This window comes from Penicillium chermesinum (genome assembly GCF_028974085.1).
Source record: "Penicillium chermesinum strain IBT 19713 chromosome Unknown utg000006l:1.0-2335141.0:1.0-2336784.0, whole genome shotgun sequence".
In the NCBI taxonomy this organism is placed as follows: Eukaryota; Fungi; Ascomycota; class Eurotiomycetes; order Eurotiales; family Aspergillaceae; genus Penicillium; species Penicillium chermesinum.
The window spans coordinates 169237-187583 of record NW_026695316.1 but is presented as its reverse complement, the minus strand read 5'-3'; the positions used below and the strand labels follow the sequence as shown (position 1 = coordinate 187583).

The 18347-nt window shown below is 51.6% G+C and overlaps 7 protein-coding genes across 7 annotated transcripts; all 7 read right to left on the bottom strand.

The window, feature by feature from the left end:
* Positions 1 to 87: 87 nt before the first annotated feature.
* Positions 88 to 1270, bottom strand: N7468_007828 (DUF3431 domain-containing protein; the record flags this gene model as incomplete). The annotated part of the gene is made up of 3 exons (XM_058477124.1): positions 88 to 296; positions 374 to 816; positions 885 to 1270. 3 exons carry the CDS (start codon positions 1268 to 1270, stop codon positions 88 to 90), a joined length of 1038 nt encoding a protein of 345 aa, XP_058327469.1.
* An 808-nt stretch (positions 1271 to 2078) lies between these two features.
* N7468_007827 (lipase family protein) lies at positions 2079 to 3152 on the bottom strand (the record flags this gene model as incomplete). The annotated part of the gene is made up of 4 exons (XM_058477123.1): positions 2079 to 2378; positions 2442 to 2775; positions 2837 to 3005; positions 3068 to 3152. The coding sequence occupies 4 exons, from the start codon at positions 3150 to 3152 to the stop codon at positions 2079 to 2081; spliced, it is 888 nt and encodes a 295-aa protein (XP_058327468.1).
* An 824-nt stretch (positions 3153 to 3976) lies between these two features.
* Positions 3977 to 5051, bottom strand: N7468_007826 (cleavage and polyadenylation specificity factor subunit 5; the record flags this gene model as incomplete). The annotated part of the gene is made up of 4 exons (XM_058477122.1): positions 3977 to 4269; positions 4355 to 4602; positions 4687 to 4938; positions 5011 to 5051. The coding sequence occupies 4 exons, from the start codon at positions 5049 to 5051 to the stop codon at positions 3977 to 3979; spliced, it is 834 nt and encodes a 277-aa protein (XP_058327467.1).
* A 573-nt stretch (positions 5052 to 5624) lies between these two features.
* N7468_007825 (uncharacterized protein) lies at positions 5625 to 9048 on the bottom strand (the record flags this gene model as incomplete). Its single annotated transcript, XM_058477121.1, has 3 exons — positions 5625 to 6691; positions 6771 to 8727; positions 8818 to 9048. 3 exons carry the CDS (start codon positions 9046 to 9048, stop codon positions 5625 to 5627), a joined length of 3255 nt encoding a protein of 1084 aa, XP_058327466.1.
* Positions 9049 to 10145: 1097 nt separating this feature from the next.
* N7468_007824 (putative BYS1 domain protein) lies at positions 10146 to 10618 on the bottom strand (the record flags this gene model as incomplete). The annotated part of the gene is made up of 2 exons (XM_058477120.1): positions 10146 to 10215; positions 10275 to 10618. 2 exons carry the CDS (start codon positions 10616 to 10618, stop codon positions 10146 to 10148), a joined length of 414 nt encoding a protein of 137 aa, XP_058327465.1.
* A 1081-nt stretch (positions 10619 to 11699) lies between these two features.
* Positions 11700 to 14822, bottom strand: hdaA (histone deacetylase hdaA; the record flags this gene model as incomplete). The annotated part of the gene is made up of 14 exons (XM_058477119.1): positions 11700 to 11915; positions 11976 to 12082; positions 12137 to 12216; positions 12275 to 12357; positions 12411 to 12512; positions 12563 to 12626; positions 12683 to 12730; positions 12791 to 12902; positions 12952 to 13159; positions 13229 to 13356; positions 13406 to 13518; positions 13598 to 13735; positions 13881 to 14169; positions 14222 to 14822. The coding sequence occupies 14 exons, from the start codon at positions 14820 to 14822 to the stop codon at positions 11700 to 11702; spliced, it is 2289 nt and encodes a 762-aa protein (XP_058327464.1).
* A 1193-nt stretch (positions 14823 to 16015) lies between these two features.
* gpdA (glyceraldehyde 3-phosphate dehydrogenase GpdA) lies at positions 16016 to 17362 on the bottom strand (the record flags this gene model as incomplete). Its single annotated transcript, XM_058477118.1, has 6 exons — positions 16016 to 16044; positions 16107 to 16605; positions 16664 to 16966; positions 17103 to 17166; positions 17226 to 17239; positions 17315 to 17362. 6 exons carry the CDS (start codon positions 17360 to 17362, stop codon positions 16016 to 16018), a joined length of 957 nt encoding a protein of 318 aa, XP_058327463.1.
* Between the last annotated feature and the right edge of the window lie 985 nt (positions 17363 to 18347).

The following is an 18347-nucleotide window of genomic DNA, read 5'->3' as shown; positions in this document are numbered from 1 at the left end:
CCCACATACTCAAGTGGGATTCTAAGGGACAGAAGTAGCCCGGTAGGAGATATTCTGGATATCTAATTTGTTTTCATCGTCACCCTTTCATGTCTCCGGCAGCCCAGAGCTGGGATCCTGGGCCTGCCCCTTCCATCCAATGTATGGCCAACCCTGGGGTAGTGTAGAGTATGGTGGCAGAGCGTAGCGATTCTCACATGCGACCCCTTCATAGCAGACCAGATTGCACAAGCCAAACACATTACAGTAACATTCCTCCTCGGTGGGACAAAAGATCGGTTCTTGCCCAAAAATGACTGAGGTAGAAGTCCCGGTTAGTCCTGCAAAACTCGAGATGATTCAGGCGGCACCGAAAGGGGGAGGAATATCTTACTGTGCCAGGAGTACTCCATAATCCGTCCACTCAAATCATCCGACAAGTCTGTGTGCACGAGCCACTTGCGGAAATGTTCATAGTCACTTTTTGGCCTCTCCAGGACCTTGTCGCGGCTGACGCCAAACTGGGCACAACACGACACACCCACTTCTCGCGGAACAGGCAAATCTGGGAACAGCTCCTGGAATCCATACAGGAAGTATTCCCCAGCATGAACGTCATCGCGGTGTGTATCGCTTAGTGGGTGGATCTCCACGGGACACCCCAGCGTCCACGTACAGCGCAGATTGACGTATCCTTTCTTCTGAAGGTAAGGGAGTTGGAGCTTGCGGAGCATGGGAACACCATCATAGTATGGGTCATCATTGTGCCATTGATAGCGTTGGGAGTGTATGAAGAGCATCAGGTCCGGGAGGTCGTCGTAATGGTCAATAATGTACCTAAAATTGGAGAACCGTCTTTAGCGCACTAGACCCTCGGTGATCGAGGGACGGGAATATGCTCTCACGTCAAATACACCATAGATTCGCGGCCTTTATTATGTGCGACAGTCAGAGGTGCCTGCTTGTCGTCCACCACGTAGATGCTCCGCGACCAGTCGGGGAAGTACTCAGCCACCCAGGAGGTATCGTCGCTTTTCATGCTCGCCACCACCATTTCCTTGTGCTTATGTGTCATGGGACGAGCCAGTTCCTTCGAGGTCTTGGGTTTAGAGGTGGCGCCATGGCGCTGCGCATAGGTCGGCTTATCGTCATTGCTGACTGATTTAGCACGGGCCTCATCGCCGGCGAAGAATAGGAAGTAGATTGCAAGGACGATGGTGATCGTTAATAGAATAGCTTTGATGCGATTTCGACGACGCGGACTTTGTGGTCCACTGGGAGCGAACAGCATGGTGAGGGTCGGTGGCTGTCATGGAACATTGGGAGGGAATCAAAGCATCGTGCAGTTCGACTTGGGGAGGACGGAGGGGGGGAGTTTTGCGGTTGCGCAAGGCTCACCCCGGGGAGAGAGTGGTACTGGTAACTCAACTGAAGCTCCAGCGTGGACTCTTTCGAAGGGGCCGACCAAAGCGGAGAGAATCGTCTCCATAAAAAAGGTAACCCGCCACGGCATTTGAGCCACAACGCCGATCGGTGGGGCTCCGTTATACATCAGTGGCCTATGGGGGTGTTCCTACTAGAATACGCAGGAGCTACTGGCATTAAGGTTGAAAATCGCTTTCTTCTGCAGGTGCATCTCGCTATTTTTGAGGCGAGTAGTAAGTCTGTGACAGTCTTACCTGGCTATGCTCATAGTGGGTTCACCCCGCGGAGCTTGGGTAAAATTACTAGCAGTATTATATTGCTTTGTTTCCTCGTGTTGCATTTCGCATGCTTCGGTTCCAAAACCTATCCCAATTGCAATTCATGATTATGCTCTTCTCTCTTCGTGCGCATGAGACAAAGAAGAGCGGCCTGCGTGATTTTATGAGGCGCCAAGTCGCCCGCGAGCGAGGCTCTGGATCTTACGTACTGGACTATGAAGGATCCATGGATTCGTCACAATGAGTCTTTAAGGTGAAGCGACAAACTTGAAAAATCATTCTCATCTGATAAAAAAAATGAGATAAAAATAGTGGTAATAATTAACTACAGCTACTGTAGATTAATATCCTCATGGCTCAGGGCAGTTCGTCCGGGGGCTAGTTGCGGCGCACCCTCTAGGAGCACGCAGAAATTGCGATAATATAGAACTTGTGGGCGTCAATGGAGGGGATGGCCTCGCCAGTGTTTCCAGCATTGGAATCAATGCCCTCGATCTCCTGGACATCGGAGGTGGTAGGGGTGACACCGTTGTCGCTGGTGATCCAGAATTCAGGGCTGGCGTGAGAAAAGCCGAAGGACTCGGGGGGCAAACGGGGCACGATGTCGTTCTCATGGGTCACACGCCAGTAGTCAGCCTGGTTAGTCAAATACTCAGCCAGTGCCTTGTTTCCTACGCGGGGCTGGCCATAGGTGTACTAGTTGGGAGCGTGGTCAGTCGATGAGTGCATAGTTATAGAAAGGATCTTGAAGTCACTTACCAGGTCGAGCTGGTATCCAGCATTGCGCAGAGCACTTCCTCCAAGAGCGGCAATGGCCCCGCCAAGACTGTGGCCAGTGACAACGAGCTTGTATCCAGGGTAAGTGCTTTGCGCAGATTGGACCTGGGCCGTGATATCGTTCGCGCCAGATCCCCACGCGCTCCACCATCCGCTGTGGGCCTGACAGCCATCACACAGGTCGACATCGGTCAGGTCATAGTCCAGGTTTGCGACCCAGTTAGAGATGTCAGAAGAGCCACGGAATGCCAGCACAATAAGCTGGTTGGTGTTGTCCACAGCGAGATAGCCAGTGGTATCGCCAAAGTCGTTGGACCTAAAGCATCGTCCTTGTCAGCACTTCCGGAATTCCCTCGAGTTGTAACAGATCAACTTACAGGTCAAACTCGTACAAAAGAGTAGCCCCAGCCGATTGCACCTCTGGGCAGTTACCCGCGGAGCAAGTCACATCGGCGCCGTTACTGCCGCCAAAGTTGCTGGTACAGTACGCAGCAGCCGAGTACTCCGCGAACAGAGTCAACTCACTCAGCACGTCGGACGAGATGTCTAGTGAGGGTTATTTAACCTACATATCCCAACCATCTGTCTATGGCGGTCTCTATACTTACCGCGAGGAATGAGAATGCTGGTGGGTGCAGCAATTACTGGCGCAACCACGGCGACTAATGCGCCCAAGTACGCAAAAGAGAGCATCTTCACGGTGGATAGACCCAACGAGGTTGCTTGCGAAGAAATGCCCGCCACGGAAGAAAAGGAAACCCCCTTGCCCTGGTGCTACTCATCCTGTATTTGTAGGCCCTCATCCGGCCCCCGTCCGGCCCCCGATGGTGGTCCGGATAGAAGCCACCGGGCACGATACAGGCGCCTGTCCTAAACTAGACACGGCCAATTCCCCAATTCGCCGTCAAAGTCTTTTTGGAGGTCAGGCTCGCTTCTCGTTTCCTGAAAGGCACAGTGCCGTGCCAGTGGAAGGTGGGTCCTCTGACAGATCAGCAAATTCTACGAAAGGAACGAACGGGGTTAGTTGCGCGCCCCCAACAGAAGGGGAGATTTTTGATCACGAGGGTTCCTCTTGTTGGATGATTCGATCGTCCTTGTGAATCCGCTGAACTCTTTCAGGGCTAAGACGGCCAGCGCCCCGGAGCAACACCCACCTCGACCCACCATGGCTCCTATTTTCCTACGTCTTGGTCAGGTACCGCACCGTGAAGAATGTAACTCCGTATTCTGCAGTGCGGGGGTTGGCATGCCTAGAGGGAGTGGCTGACGAATAATAACATGAAGTCCTAGCCGAGAGGGGTATTTCCGGCTATTTACCATGCATGAGAACGCTCCTACTCTCCGAATAATACCCCATGAAGGCTTCTTTAGCATTTGGCCCTTGTTACCAGAAATAGCGGGAGAATACGAGTTCATGATCAGGGGGAAAGCGCGAATTGGGGCGTGAAACATACACTAGCCGGGTTGGCACGGCTGGAAAGCATTAAATTCGACCTTATCATTTGCTCCACTTACTGCTACTGCTGCATTTCAGGTGCTTTCTCTCCATCCGTACCCACGTCCGTCATTCCGGTGTCCTGCCCATCATCCTCGCCTGCGAGCACTTTGACGCGGGGGATTTGGTTCTCGCCTAAAGGTGTCCCGGGCGTAACAGCCACCACGTTGTCATTCTCGTCGACAAATTCGAAGTTGTACCGAGAGAGCAGGTGAGGGATTGCGGAAAGCTGAGGGCCATAACGGGCTGTGTTGTCGTAGAGCTCGAAGAGGGGCACTGCAAGCAGCTTCATATTCTTTGGGACTGAAAGAACCTCTAATTCAAGTTGGAAGTATGCCTGGTCAGTATCAGGATAAAACAATCATTGAGGGGAGGAGGATGCGGGGAAGACGACACTCACTCTTCTTGGGGAGCTGGATGAAGTAGAGCTTCTTGCACTCCTTGGGCCGGGTGACATGGCCGGGGAGGAAGGGATACATGAAGGTTTCAAAGTTTGGCCGCCACCATTGGGCCAAAGTGTCGCCAATATCCCAGTCCTCGTTAACACCCTCGCCAGAAAATTGCGATCCCACGGGGGCTAAGCGTTCATTCAGGCGTTTCTTGAATCCTTCGATTTCGCCGTCGTCGTGGTGCACATAGTCGCCGGGGCTGTCATTAATCGCAACAAGGTTAGTATTAGTATTTTCAGATCAAACATGGTCTGACGGGCGACACTCGAATTTTAGAACGTACAGCTTGAAAAAGGCATTGGCAATTTGCAGCATCAGCACATGTGGGTGGTTGTGTTCATGGCACACCAGAACACCTTCGCAGGTACGTCGCATGCCATGGATTTCATAGTGTTCCTCAAGTCTCTTCAAGCGCGCTAGAACAGAAGGGTCCTCTTCAGGCTGGGTTTCCTTCGTGCCGAAAGTGTAGTTCGATAGAGGGTACAAGCGAATTGTTTCGGGTTGCTGCGCGGAGAAGTCCTTGGGGACGATCGGTCTGTGAACCGTTCAAAGTGAGCAGGGGTATCTTGTATGCCCGTTCTCGGGGCCGGAGGGGTGGGGGACATACGGACGACTGCTCCGGGTGGTCGTCGCAGTGGTGGCCGCCATCGTGGCTGATGCTGTCGCGAACGTTTGGAAGGGCGAGCTTGTCTTATCGCGACTGTCGCCTCAAAAGCTTGTAGGGCTGCTCACAACGACCAATGGTGCAGCCAAGCTTTATCGAACGTTGGAAAGCTCCGCTACATTTTAATACTTGCAAGTATTACTTACACCGCCTTATGATACAGCGCACTGTCAGAGATCTATGTACGAGATACTAGCAATGTATCTATATATCAATCAGAACAGTGGCTTTCTACCGAATGTATCTACCGGATGTATATTGTTTCAGACCACGCCGGTTGACCAGGAGAGCAAGTATCACTTGGGAAAACTGACGATTCTTGACTACCAGTTGGTTCCAGGAGGCGCTTCCAACAACCTCGCTCGAGAGGAGGCAGGAATATGAGCTATTTTAGAAACAGATGTGATAGTATCGAGCAGACTCCTACAGGCATAGCATTAAAACGAATCGTAACTCTAGGAAAATCGTGTGCTCTACGACCGACTCCCACTCACTCATTCCATGCGCCGGACAACACCGCCACCAATCTTAACCCTACTTCAACCAAACGAACTTTCTCACAGCTTCGCGTCAAAATCCTCGAACTCCGTGAGATCAGACACGGGGACAGGTCCTGCGCTGACAGGAAGACTGGCTTTGAATGTAGAAACGTCAGTAATCGTCGTAGCCGCTTGTATTTCAGTGGGAGACAGATCCTTAGAAGTCACCGCTTGTTCATCTTTAGTGGGCGGTAGTAGCCCAAGGACCTTAAGCTGCATTCCGAGGATCTTTTCCATCTTCTCGGCGACGGGGGCGATCTGCTCCGGCGAAAGACTCAAGTCCGTGGCGAGGAAAGTCTTGATTATAAACAGGACTTGCGCATTATCAACCAAGGCCATGTCTAATTCAGCGAACGCGCTAGCCAGCCGGTGGGGGTCTACAGGATATCCGGCCACTCCGAGTTGCTTTTCGATGGCTTCGACAAGACTAGCGCGTTTATGGCCCGCACTGATTTCCTTGGCATTCACACCACCCTGGGCATTCAGATGAATGGCGAGCTTGGCTCGGGTGGGGGAATCCGGGTCGATGTATTGGTGGTAGAATTCGATCAAATCAGCCTTGGTCAAAGTGCGCACATTGGCTGCATCCTTTTCATGCTGCAAGAAGTCAAAGAACTCCGATCCGATATGCGACCAGTATCGACCTGTCTCAGAGCCAAGGTTCTTGAGCTTCTCTAACCGCTTGTTGATAACACTTCGCTTGTGGCCGTCAAACTCATCTTCCGGCATTTTCTCAAGCGAGGTTCCAAACTCTCGAAGGAAGGATTCAATCCGAGACTCCAGATACGGCGCGTTACGCTCGCTTTGGATGATCACCCGATAGCCCATGGTTGTTGCGCTGTAGCGAGAGCCACTCCACACCACATACCCCAGCTGTTCCTTGCTCCGCAATTGGTCAAATGCAGGCTCGTCGGTCATCTGGGCAAACAGCTGAAGCTTTGATCGAAGGACGGCGTCTGAGAAGAGACCGATATATAGATAGTACTCAATACAGTGGTTGATGTTGGCAGGGTCTTTCAGCGTGTGCGGGTAGACATAGTTGCTGCCAGGGGCAAACATCATGTTGCGCCGCAGGTACCACTGAGCTGGGGGGTAGAGGGCGCCCCTTAAGAATTGCTTCCACAGAATCTGTCATGCGCAAGGCGTCTTCCTTGTAGATATTACCGTGGGCCAAAACTTCAATATGAGTTTGTTCCAACAGCTGAGGAAAGAACTTGATAACATCGTGAGATGTGACATGCTCCAACTCCTCGATATACTGCTCATTGATCCAGCTCCGCTCGGACAGCAAATACCGTGTGTAGTCACCAACCTGGTAGAAAGGCTGCTGGTATTCGGCATTACGGAAGGCTCGTGCAAGCCGCTCAGTAATGATATCATAGCGGTCTTGGTTGATAGTCAAGTCGCGCATGGTAGTCAGCACCTTCTCGAGGAGAACGGACATCTTGTCAGTATAGCCTCCGACCGAAATGTCGAGACCCAAGATGTTCGCAGAGAGGTGATAATCCAATCCAGCGAGTTCGGCGTCGTAGGAATATTCGTCTAAAGCGTCCCGAACAAGCTCGCAGTAGAGCCTGGTTTTGATGAGGTTTGCCGGTGTCGCCCACACGAGTGGATTACGCAGCGTCACATGGATTGTTCCCTTTGGAACCCAGAAGCGGTCGTCCTTCTTGTACCATAGCCGAACACGATCATCGTGTCGAATGAGCTTTGGCGTCTTCGCAGGTTCGTCAACCTCCTTCTTCTCGACGGTGAGTCGAGTCGGCACAAACTCATTCTTATGAGGCATGTGCACATTAGAAGTGCGGGTCGCATCCGTCGATTTCAGAGCCGCTTCGAGCCCGGAAAGGAAGTCCTTGGGGATTTTTTCCACCTTGTACTCAGTACCATACCATTTTTCCTTCTCATCCCATTCGCCAGGGAAGTCTTGCGACACAACGATAAGACGGAAGTTGTCCGCACGCAGGTACGATAGAGCTTGCTTAATCAGGTCCGCGTCGAAGCGTCGAAGCAGCCCTCCGCTAATAAGCCATTTGCGGTCCAAGGGTTTCTGCATCACACTACTCAGATTGCTGGTGAACCGACTGGCAGGGATCTTCTGCATAAAACGGAAATCCACCTCAGACAGATTCCTCATCTCATCGAAGATCCACTGCTCTGGTTCCCGCTCCTTGATCATAGCAATGTACTCGAAAATCACCTTTGCAACCTCTCGATACTGTTTGAGACCCTCGGGTGTCAGACGCACGGAGATGGTGAAGAAGGCAGATCCTGGGCAGATAGGCATAGCCCCCGCTGAGAGACCATTGGCCCAGCCCTTGGCCTTCAGATACGAGAGTACACTCCCGGGACCTTCATGGCCAATCAGGTGGCTGATATACCGGCTGGGACGGGAATCATACAGATCCTGTTCATCCAAGAACGGAAAGTACATGTCCATCGATCGGGATTCCATGACAGGCTTTGCAAAGACTTGGGTGCACATGTCGGCCTCCGAAAAGGGCTGCACATGGTCCCAGCGGTTCTGGGGCAGATCCTTGTTTTCTACATCAGAAAACAGTTCAGCGACCCATCGCTCCAAAGTGTCTAGACTTTCCCGGCCCAGGACTACCAACTTCGTTCGGTTGGCCGAGTAGTGCTTCTCATAGAACCGAATGAATTCGCTCCGAATATCCAGGCCACGCTTCTGGGGATCCTCCTTCAGGGTCTGCAAGTTACCAGTGGAAAAGTGGTGGTAGGGATGCGCGGGGTTGGAAAGGGACTTGTTCAGCTGCATTAGTCGCCACAGGTCGCTCTGGAGGTTTTTCTTGTTTTCCGAGTCGACAGCCTGCAGTTCCCTATCTAAAGTCGACTCCAAAAAGAGGGGCTCTATGAAAAATTGGGCGAATCGGTCGAGGGCCCCATATAAGGGTGATTTACTCTCCTCCGTTCCGGTGGCGACTGTGCCGTTTGAGGCACTCGTCCGATCGGTTGGGGTGCTTTTACCATCTGATCCGGATTCGCTCGAGTCGCCCGTTGCCGAGACTTCAAAGAAATAGTTTGTTTCGGTGGCGGCCGTATATGCGTTTGATGAGCCCGAATGCGAGGCAAGGTATTGGTTGTAGGCGTTTTCGACAGGAAACTAAACCCAACCCAGCATCCCTGTCAGCATGGCCACGAAGAAGCCCCCACGGGGATGATGCTCCACCAGAACGAGTGGTCTCGAACATACCTTCTTGGTACCCATGAACAGAAGATGCTCTACAGCGTGTGCCATGCCCGGCATATCATCTTGGTCGGAGAAGTTGCCCACATTGACGTTGACTGCAGCACTCGCCTTATCAGTGTCAGGGTCATGTACCAGGAGAGCCTCCAGCTTATTTGGGAGACGAATGACGCGGTATGAGCGGTCGTCCAACTCTGGCTTCTCCAAATCCTCCGTGATACGTTCGATCGGAGTCATGTTGGAGGCTCTGGTGGGCGGCGCTGAATGAAAACGCGCAACCGAGAAACGGGCCAGGAAATGGGATGGAGTCAAAGAAATGGAGAATTGAGCCCGCACGGAAGGAGTGACGGGGTTGCGAAATTGAGAAACCGGTCGGGCAGTAAATTTGTAACTAAACCACGAAGCTGCAGAGGCGGAGGACCTTGGGAGCATCAAGGGAGGGCTGCTTTGGGGAGAGGAATTTCTGCAGGAATCAAACCAATGGATACACACCCCACCAAAATGCTTTGTTCGCTATTGACGAATATTGAGACAGAACTACAGGAAACAAAAGATTCAGGATAAGAGAAAAGAGTTTGTCCAAGTGGTCGATTGTAATCACGCCTGATTTCGCTGGAGGGGCGGCATGCAGAGCCGAAAGGGCGGTCGTGTTGTGCCGGCATTACACGACCGCTTAGCCTGATGGGTGGGCGGTCTATTGCTTCATTGGCCCCACATGCGGCGTCAATCGACGTGCGTTTTTTAGACTTCTGCAGCACCTACCAGGGCCCCGGATCCATAGGAAGATGGTGGAAACTACGTCCTAGTAGTTCCATCCATACCGACTGTCAGAGGTCTGTTTTTTGACCGCTGCCAGTGCGAGTGGAGTAAAGCGAAACTCAATATTCAAGTACCCAATAGTACAGGAAAGGTAGTTTTCAAATTCCATTTCAATGTTGGAAACCTTCAACGTTCGGGTTCGTATTGACAATCAAAATACTTAGGCAACATTGGATTTGTCCGAACTTGTACTTGAAGAAGTAATCGTTACATCCAGCTCATGGGTATGACAAATTGCAATCCACTCAAGTGCTGGTAGGACCTTCCTCGGTAAGCCCTGACTAGCATCCTCGGCTGGCACCTGGGCATTCATACATACTATTATGTCAGAAGTAATTCAAGTTTCGAATAAAAAGTGAGGCCTATAGCAGGATAATCATTCAGACTGCTCAGATAATAAAAATGGAATTATTCACATTATGGAACCCGTCCACCTTCCCACATTACTATCCAGCAAGCCCCGCGATAGTATTCCAAAGCAAGTGCACGTATCCACGTATCATCAATAGCTGCGCTCAGCACTTTGCACCGCAGAGGTTCAAGGTAATGTCAGTGGTGGACTGGCAGTCCTTGACCTGGCTACCGCTCGGTGAAACACCATTAGCCCAGCAGATGCTCGGGCAGGTAGAAACAGAAGGCTTGACAGAGAGGGAATTTCCAGAGAAAGCGTCCCCAAAGACATCAGACAAATCGTACCAGACTTGGCTGCCGTCAAGAGTGTAGCGAAGTCGGTCTGCGCGCTGCCGTCGTAAAGACCATTGGCAGTCTTGGTGATCTTGATGGAGATTCCACCAGACTGGGGGTCGTGGTGTAGAACCTCCGAGTATGACTTGCCAGGCGCAACAGTCTGCATTGGTCCAACAGAGCCGCCGACGGACCATAGATAGACCGTGTGGGCACAGTTGTTCTTGACCACGGCGTGGCCAACGGCGCTGGCCATGGGCACAAGAGCGGCCACAGAGGCGATGAGAGCGGTGGAGAATTGCATGGCGAGATCGAGAAAGAAAATATAGGCTGTGATCAACTGTAATAGTCAGGCTGGAGATGTTGCCCCTCGATGTATGGGATCCCGGGCTTCTCTTATAGTTTCTCGATTGTCCCTGCGAGTTCCGCTTGGCTTCCTCCTCCAGCTTTCACGTCCAAAAATAGACCCACCATCGTTGAATCGGGGATTTGACCTTGGCGGATTACCGAGGCAGCATGATGGCAAAGGCTCAAACCATGACCGAACACAACGCTGCTCGCTCTTCTATTCCCCAGTCATCATAGGGCCAGCAAGGCGATTACCCACATTCGCCCCGCATCAGGGGCCCAACCCAGGCTATCGAGACCATATCCCAGCCTCAAGAATTCCTTCATCAAGGTCCTCAGATCACGGTGTCTCGGATATATCTAGCCGATCCTGTAGGAATTCCAGCGTTCTTGCGGTGTCAAGCAAATGATGCATGCCAAGGGAGTGGGGAAGGTTTGGCGGAAAGGACCCTGATTGTCCCCCGCCGCATTTATGGGGTGACCTTCTGAGACAGTGTTACATCCCATGCCACGAGAGGTTGCTTGAAAGCTACTTCACTCCGCAGAGAGCTCTGTAGGCCGACCAAGCCACTCGTACTCGATTTGTCGCTTGTTGTCACCGCTAGAACGTAGCGCGGGCTGTGGTTGGCGATGTTTCATTTCGGCCAATACCGGCAAATCAACAACCTTTGAAGATCGGGGGTTTGTTGTCAAGAAAAGAGGATGAGACATTTGCTAGAACAAGCAGCAACAGGCGAGAGCAAAATGCCGCAGAGTTCAAATCTATCGAGCTTTGGAGGCGTGAAAGATCGAGGTCCCACTTCTGCCATCAATACCCAAATGACTTCTTACGTACAGCCGAACGACACATCACCACACATTGGCATATGATAAGAGGAGAGCAAAGAAACTTGAAAGCTTGGAGATGTTGGACCTAAAAGGATAATGTTCCATCTACCCACGTATCGGCTCGTATTATGGGGGCGGAAACATGAAATGCGTGCAAACGCGCAGAAGCAGAAATAAAAAATCGCTAACCTTGGCCGAGCGCCATAGCCTTACTGGTTCATCTCGGTATCCGCCTCCTCCGCCTCTTCTTCAGTCTCGTCAGTCTCCACGTGAATCCGATCAGTGATGTACTGGAACACCTCCTCCTTGTGATCGGCAAGCATTTCGTTCAGATCGGTTTTCGGGGACTGGCGCAGAGTTCCGTAACGCTTGGATGGCTTGCGGTCCCACACCCCGTGATTGTGCGAGATGAAAACCAAGGAGTTCTGTCATTTGAGCGAGAGTCAGTGGCTGCAGAATAATGGGCCTAATATAAGTGCACATACATCGTGGTACCACTTGGAGAGCCAGGTCTGAGTGGTGGATGAGACGGCCCGCACGGGGTTTTGCGCAACAAATGAAATGAGGGAGTCGATCCGATGATACAGATTTTCTGTTTTTATTAGCTCCTTGCCCCTTGAACACAGCCTCAGAAGGTGGAGTATACCTCTCTGCATAAGCAATTGGGTCACGCCATGGAAAGCGCTGCCAATACCGATGAAGATAATCTCTTTTCCGTTGCGTGGTCTATGTATGGCAAGCATATTAGCCGGGAACCCACTGGTACTGAACAACTATGACCTACGCAATGTAGTTATCCCACAGGTATGCTGCGAGTTCCTCGGTGGCATGAGGGCGGTCTTCATCTTCCTCGATATACTGGGGACGCTAAAACCTCGGGTCAGCAAATACTCAAATTCATTAGAGCGTTAGAAACTCACTGCCGACTCCGTGTCTTTGGTGATGTGCTTTGGAACGTTTACGTCGAGTAGCGCATACCCTTGGTCAAGAACCCACTGGATGTAGTCTTTCAATGCATCGGCCTTGCAGGTGTTAGTGACTTGTCTGTATCCAAGGCTACCTGTTTACTTACTAGCCAGCAGTTGTGAGCTTCAATTTTGCTAGTCACCGGATGAGGCATCCCAATAATTTCGGGGCTAAAGAGAACCATCAGTATTTTCCTCGCTGAATTGAAGGAGCCATCGAAACATACGGATCATGGAAAATTATGATTGTTGGCACATCTTCGTGGAAGTTGGGGCTGATCATTCAGATTAGCAAATGCTCTCAAATAACTCTCAGAGACTTCTTGGGTACCAACCTAGCCAGGACCATATTCGTGAAGGACTTGGAGAGGCCAGTGCGATAGATGTGGAGCGGAGTGAGCTTAAACTTATCGTATAGCTGCTTGGCCTGGATGTCACGTATCATATCTACAGCAATAGTTAGCCCTGGCTTCAATCCTTGATCATACAAACATACCATGGAGTTGGGTTGCATAGGCAGGATGCTGGGAAGGCTTTGGAAACATGCAATGCCAGTGGTGAGCCTGGATGCTCTTCACTCGGCGGACTGTGTCGACAGCCGCTTCAGAAGGGGAGCAGGCAAGGAGACGGTCCGGAGGTTCCCCCATGAGAGTTTTGGTAACTGCCAGGGCGGATTTGGAGATGGAGCGGAAGTTATATCCTCCCTAATATAATGGCCGAGCGTTAGTCCGAGGGCCGATGGCAATTGAGCTGAATGTCAGGTCAGATCTCACCTCTAAGCAGACTGCAAGCTTTCCGTTGGCGAGAACCATGAGCATATGAGTCATTTGGGCATAGCATGCTGGTGTGACGAAGCAGCCCCCGAGCAAATCACCCGCGGCGGCATCGAATCCGGCCGCAACTGGATTCAATGTCAGCAATAGCATACCCAGGTCAACAAGGGGACTTACTGATAACCAAGTCGGGATTAAACTCTTGGGCAATTGGCATAACGACCGTCTGGAAGGCAAACATGTAGTCGCCATCACCCATGCCGTGGTCTGGCCACGGAATATTGACGTTCCTATCGAAGACTGTGAGTTGAGCTGCACCATAACTTCCTACTTTCTGTAGAGAGATATATCGATGGAAAGTCGGCCTACCTGCCAACACCTGGCCCCGCGCCACAATGATCCCAGTTCCCAGCATCTCCGCCAGGGTAGAATTTACCCCCGGCGTGGACATGAATCGAGATGTAGAGTATGTTCGGGTCTTCATAAAATGCCTTCTGGATTCCATTCCTGCGGTAATGTCAGCACTTGGAAATGCATACATGTTCTATCAGAGTAACATACCATGGTGAACATCCCTAATTATTAACTTCGCATTAGCGACCCCATCCATGAATGATGAAGAAATGATATAGGAGATTTCTGCGAAACATACCAGTCGAGGATCATGATTTTGCGGCAGGAATCTCCAAGCTTGTTTTGGCAAACACGGGCTGCGACTGAAACGTTGTTGAAGATGCAAAATCCCATGGCAGCATCGTCCTCCGCGTGGTGGCCTGGTGGCCGAATCACGGCGATGGCATTCTTGACCTTGCGCTCAGCTACGGCCAGACAGGTTTCAATGGCACCGCCGGTCGACAGCAAAGACGCGTCGAATGTGAGTCGGTTAAAGTAGATGGAGTCACGGCTGTGCTCCAACTCCACCAACGTGTCGTCGGACATTCCTGGAAGAGGTCAGATCGTTACGAAACACCATAGGGCATCTTTCTGGCATACTTTGAGTGCTCTCAATAAACTCCCAGTGAGGCTCCGAGTGAATGAGTCTAATTTCTTCCTGGGTGGCACTTCGGATCGGGATACGCTGAAGGGTCTGGGGAGCGAGGGGACGAGTCGAGTCCGGATCATCAACAAGTCCTGCCTTGCAAAGCTCTTTGTAGATGAAATAGATTCGGCGAGGGTCTTCGGGGTGCAAGTCCGAGAGAGGACGGACCTCACAATGATAGCGCATTCGCACGTCGTAGCAGAGGCCGGTTGCCATGGAGCCGAGAGGGAGACCTGAATCAGTCTCTTCTTCGTCCGACCAGTCTGAGTTTTGCTCTATGACACTGTCGTTGCTAGGAAGGTAATGCTCAGCGGAAGTACTTTCTGAGTCGCTCAATTTGACCACGCCTTCCGGTAGGCCCTTGCCTCCATGAACAGAATTGTCGCCAGAGGACGGAGATTTCACAATAGAAGGGAGCAAGGATGGAGTCAAAATGGGATCTGACCCATGAGAATTCACTGTTTGCTGAGTCGTCAGACCTGCAAGATAATTATTGTGCGAGGGGAGCGACAGTTTTCTGGGCTCTCCCATTACAACGTCCTCGTCGTCGTCCATTTTGCGCGACATGGTTTTCACCCGCGCCTGGGCAATCGCGCTTTTTATTTGCCAACCGAGGCCCGTAATTTATGGACGGGACAACTTCTTCTGCTCAATATCGCATGGTAAGCCCAGGTCAATTGCACTTGGGGCATGCGCTCTTCCACTAGGTTGAGAGCTTCTCAGACAAATATGAGAAGGTCAAAGGTAAGTATATAGGGATCCCCAGGGAAGCCAAGTTGCTCAATACACAAGGCGGCAGCAACAGCGTTGCTTGTGCGCTGGGAGCACGGGAATCTAGACGGTAGAAGCTATAGATTCTCGTCCTTTGTATGTTCTCCAAAGGAAGACCAGGGTGTGCGGCAGCTGGATAGTGCAATTATAATGCTAGGTGAAACGGATGATTAAGTGCGACTATGAATATGTTAGTAATTCTGCTTGGTTCTGAACAAGAAAGGGTTCTACCCACAACGCTGCAGTTGCGCAGGGTTAGTGGGAGATAGGATACTGTGATGGAGCATCTGGATGCTCCCGCGGCGCAAATTACTGCCGGCTATACTGCCTACCGCTATTGGACTAGACCGCCTTCCTTATATAGATAAGCGCCATCCGCTCCCGCTCCTGGAACTGATGCGACTTGCCCGAGATATGGATATGGCCATCTACATGCTTGATAATCTTGGAGAGGATTGGGGCTAAAAATGCGGAGAGTACTGCAATATGGCCTCGAAAGTTCATGAGATTCTATTTGAGCTTAATGTTTCTCTGGTACTAGATCTTACAGACACTGAGCGTCCTGGTATACGTACTAGGAGTTACTTTCTGATAAGAACCATTTATCAGATAAGTGCTAGCGTTGAAATGCCCCACATGGCGTACCATCTACAGAGGGGATTCGTCAAACCCCCATCAAGAGACTGAATCTACGGGGGAGGCGCCCATCGATTCTAGCTCAGGTCTGCCGTGCCCATGGGAAGGCTTGAGGATAGGCAAAATCTGATGTATTTTACTAGAAATCGTAGCGATGTTCCCATGCAAACGTCTATTGTTCAAGATAAGAAGAAATGTATTTGATTCATTAAAGTGACGTTATCAGCTGGTTTTTTCTGCAGGATGGTCAAGAGTCCTTCGCAAAGACCGTAGGCGGGCAGCTCCAGATCAACTTTCACATCTCAGAGAAGACTCCTTGCCTCGGGAGTGGGTTTTAATTGCTACTGAGCATCAACCTTGGCAATGTAGGCTAGAAAAGTGGGCAAGTTAGCTGATGTACCAACATGTTACAGACTAGGACGGGAATCGTACCGATCAGGTCGACAACACGGTGAGAGTAACCCCACTCGTTGTCGTACCAGGACACGAGCTTGATGAAGTTGGAGTTCAGGGCGATACCGGCCTTGGCATCGAAGATAGAGGAGTGGTCATCACCGTTCAAGTCAGAGGAGACGATGTCGTCCTCAGTGTAGCCGAGGATGCCCTTGAGCTCGTTCTCGGAGGCAGCCTTGATGGTGGCCTTGATCTCATCGTAGGTGGCAGCCTTCTCGATGCGGCAGGTAAGGTCAACGACGGAGACGTTGGCGGTGGGGACACGCATGGACATGCCGGTGAGCTTGCCGTTGAGGGAAGGAATGACCTTGCCGACAGCCTTGGCGGCACCGGTGGAGGAGGGGATGATGTTCTGAGCCGCAGTACGGCCACCACGCCAGTCCTTAGAAGAGGGGCCGTCGACGGTCTTCTGGGTCGCAGTGTAGGAGTGGACAGTGGTCATCAGACCCTCAACGAGACCGTACTTGTCGTTGATGACCTTGGCGAGGGGGAGCAAGACAGTTGGTGGTGCAAGAGGCGTTGGAGAGAATGTTGACGTCCTTGGTGTAGGAGTCATTGTTGACACCCATGACGAACATGGGGGCATCAGCGGAGGGAGCGGAGATAATAACCTTCTTGGCGCCACCCTTCAGGTGGGCAGAGGCCTTCTCAGTGGTGGTGAAGACACCGGTGGACTCGACGACGTAGTCAGCGCCAACCTTACCCCAAGGGATGGCAGAGGGGTCACGCTCGGCGAAGAAGCTGATCTTCTTGCCGTTGACGATCAGACCCTCGGTGCCGTTGACCTCGATGGTGCCCTTGAACTGGCCGTGGGTACTGTCATAGCGGAGCATGTAGGCCTAATGTTGAGTTAGAGAAAGGTTCCAGGTAGACAGTAATGGGCCTTGGAGCGTGAGGCCGAGGCCGCCCGTGCCACCAAGGTAATGACCGTGGCATGCAAGAACGAAGGAGATAACAGGAAGCGGGGCTACCTACAGCATAGTGGACCTCAATGAAGGGGTCGTTGACGGCGACAACGTCGACAGAGCCGTCGTTGATGCTGTGAAACCGGTTAGAGTGGGACTCGTGCGACTATCGCGGGATAAAGAATCTACTTACGCATTGCGGAAGACCTGTGAAGAAGCTTGGTAAGCTTGGATCGACAATTCTGACGCTTCTTCTCATTGAAGCAAAGGACAGGAACTTACAATGCGGCCAATACGACCGAAACCGTTGATTCCAACCTTGGGGACCATGATGGCGATAGATGAGATGCTGCAAGCTATGTTAGCTCTGGAGGGGTGAAGTGGGGTAAACGGGGGAGGGGCAAGGTAGAGAGAGCTTCAAGACAGGAAGGAAGGGGAAAGCAGGAAACTAGGATATCAGGAAGATGGAGGATGGAAGATGCCGGCAACGTACCTTGGAAAGTTGGGAATTGGAAAGATGGAAGAGTGTGAGAAGGAAAGAAAGGAGGAGGGGGGAAAGGGGAGGTAATAATATGGAAACCACTGACGCAACGAATCGGTCAGTCTACACTGTACACTGTACACCGAAGACACCGAGCGAAAAGCTCTAGAATCTCTCCAATCGTAATTCCCGGCTGTTGCCGCTTGCCCAGCTACCCAGCAACCCTTTCCGGTTTCATACACCGGGCAAAGCAGGAAGCCTCACGATATTTACCCCCAGGCCTGCCCCTCGGTAGCTGCCGGCCTGCCAATGAGCGGCCAGCTATGCCCTTAGATTGGGGCCTCTGCGATGTTATACCTCGGGCGCGAGAATGTTTTGCCCGACGATCTCGGGGGGTTACGATAATTTTACTATTTGCTATGGCCATTCCGTACCTTGATGGTTTGGAGGGGCAGATGGATGATGCCACGACTGAGGGGCAAAGTACCTGTTACGTTAGCAACTAGAGGCCCCGAAATGAGGGGCACGTTTGGCAATTTGGGGTCAACCCATCTCCAGGTACGATCGCAGGGTTCTGTCTACTGATTGATCCATTCGAAATTGTAACCCCATCGAATATATCGAATTCTGTGTTTTCTGCGGGTGCTTATTTGCGCAGATTCCTCCTTATTCTATCCACATTGCCGCATGCGGCTGGCTCGGTAGGCGCATAACTCGAAAGAGACTGCGGTCTATCACCGCGTCCCAAAACCAGTCACCGAAAAGTGCCACGAGGTCGACTGTTATTTTTTTGGCTCCATTTTTTTTTTCTGAAATGGTTTGATTGTTTGGAGA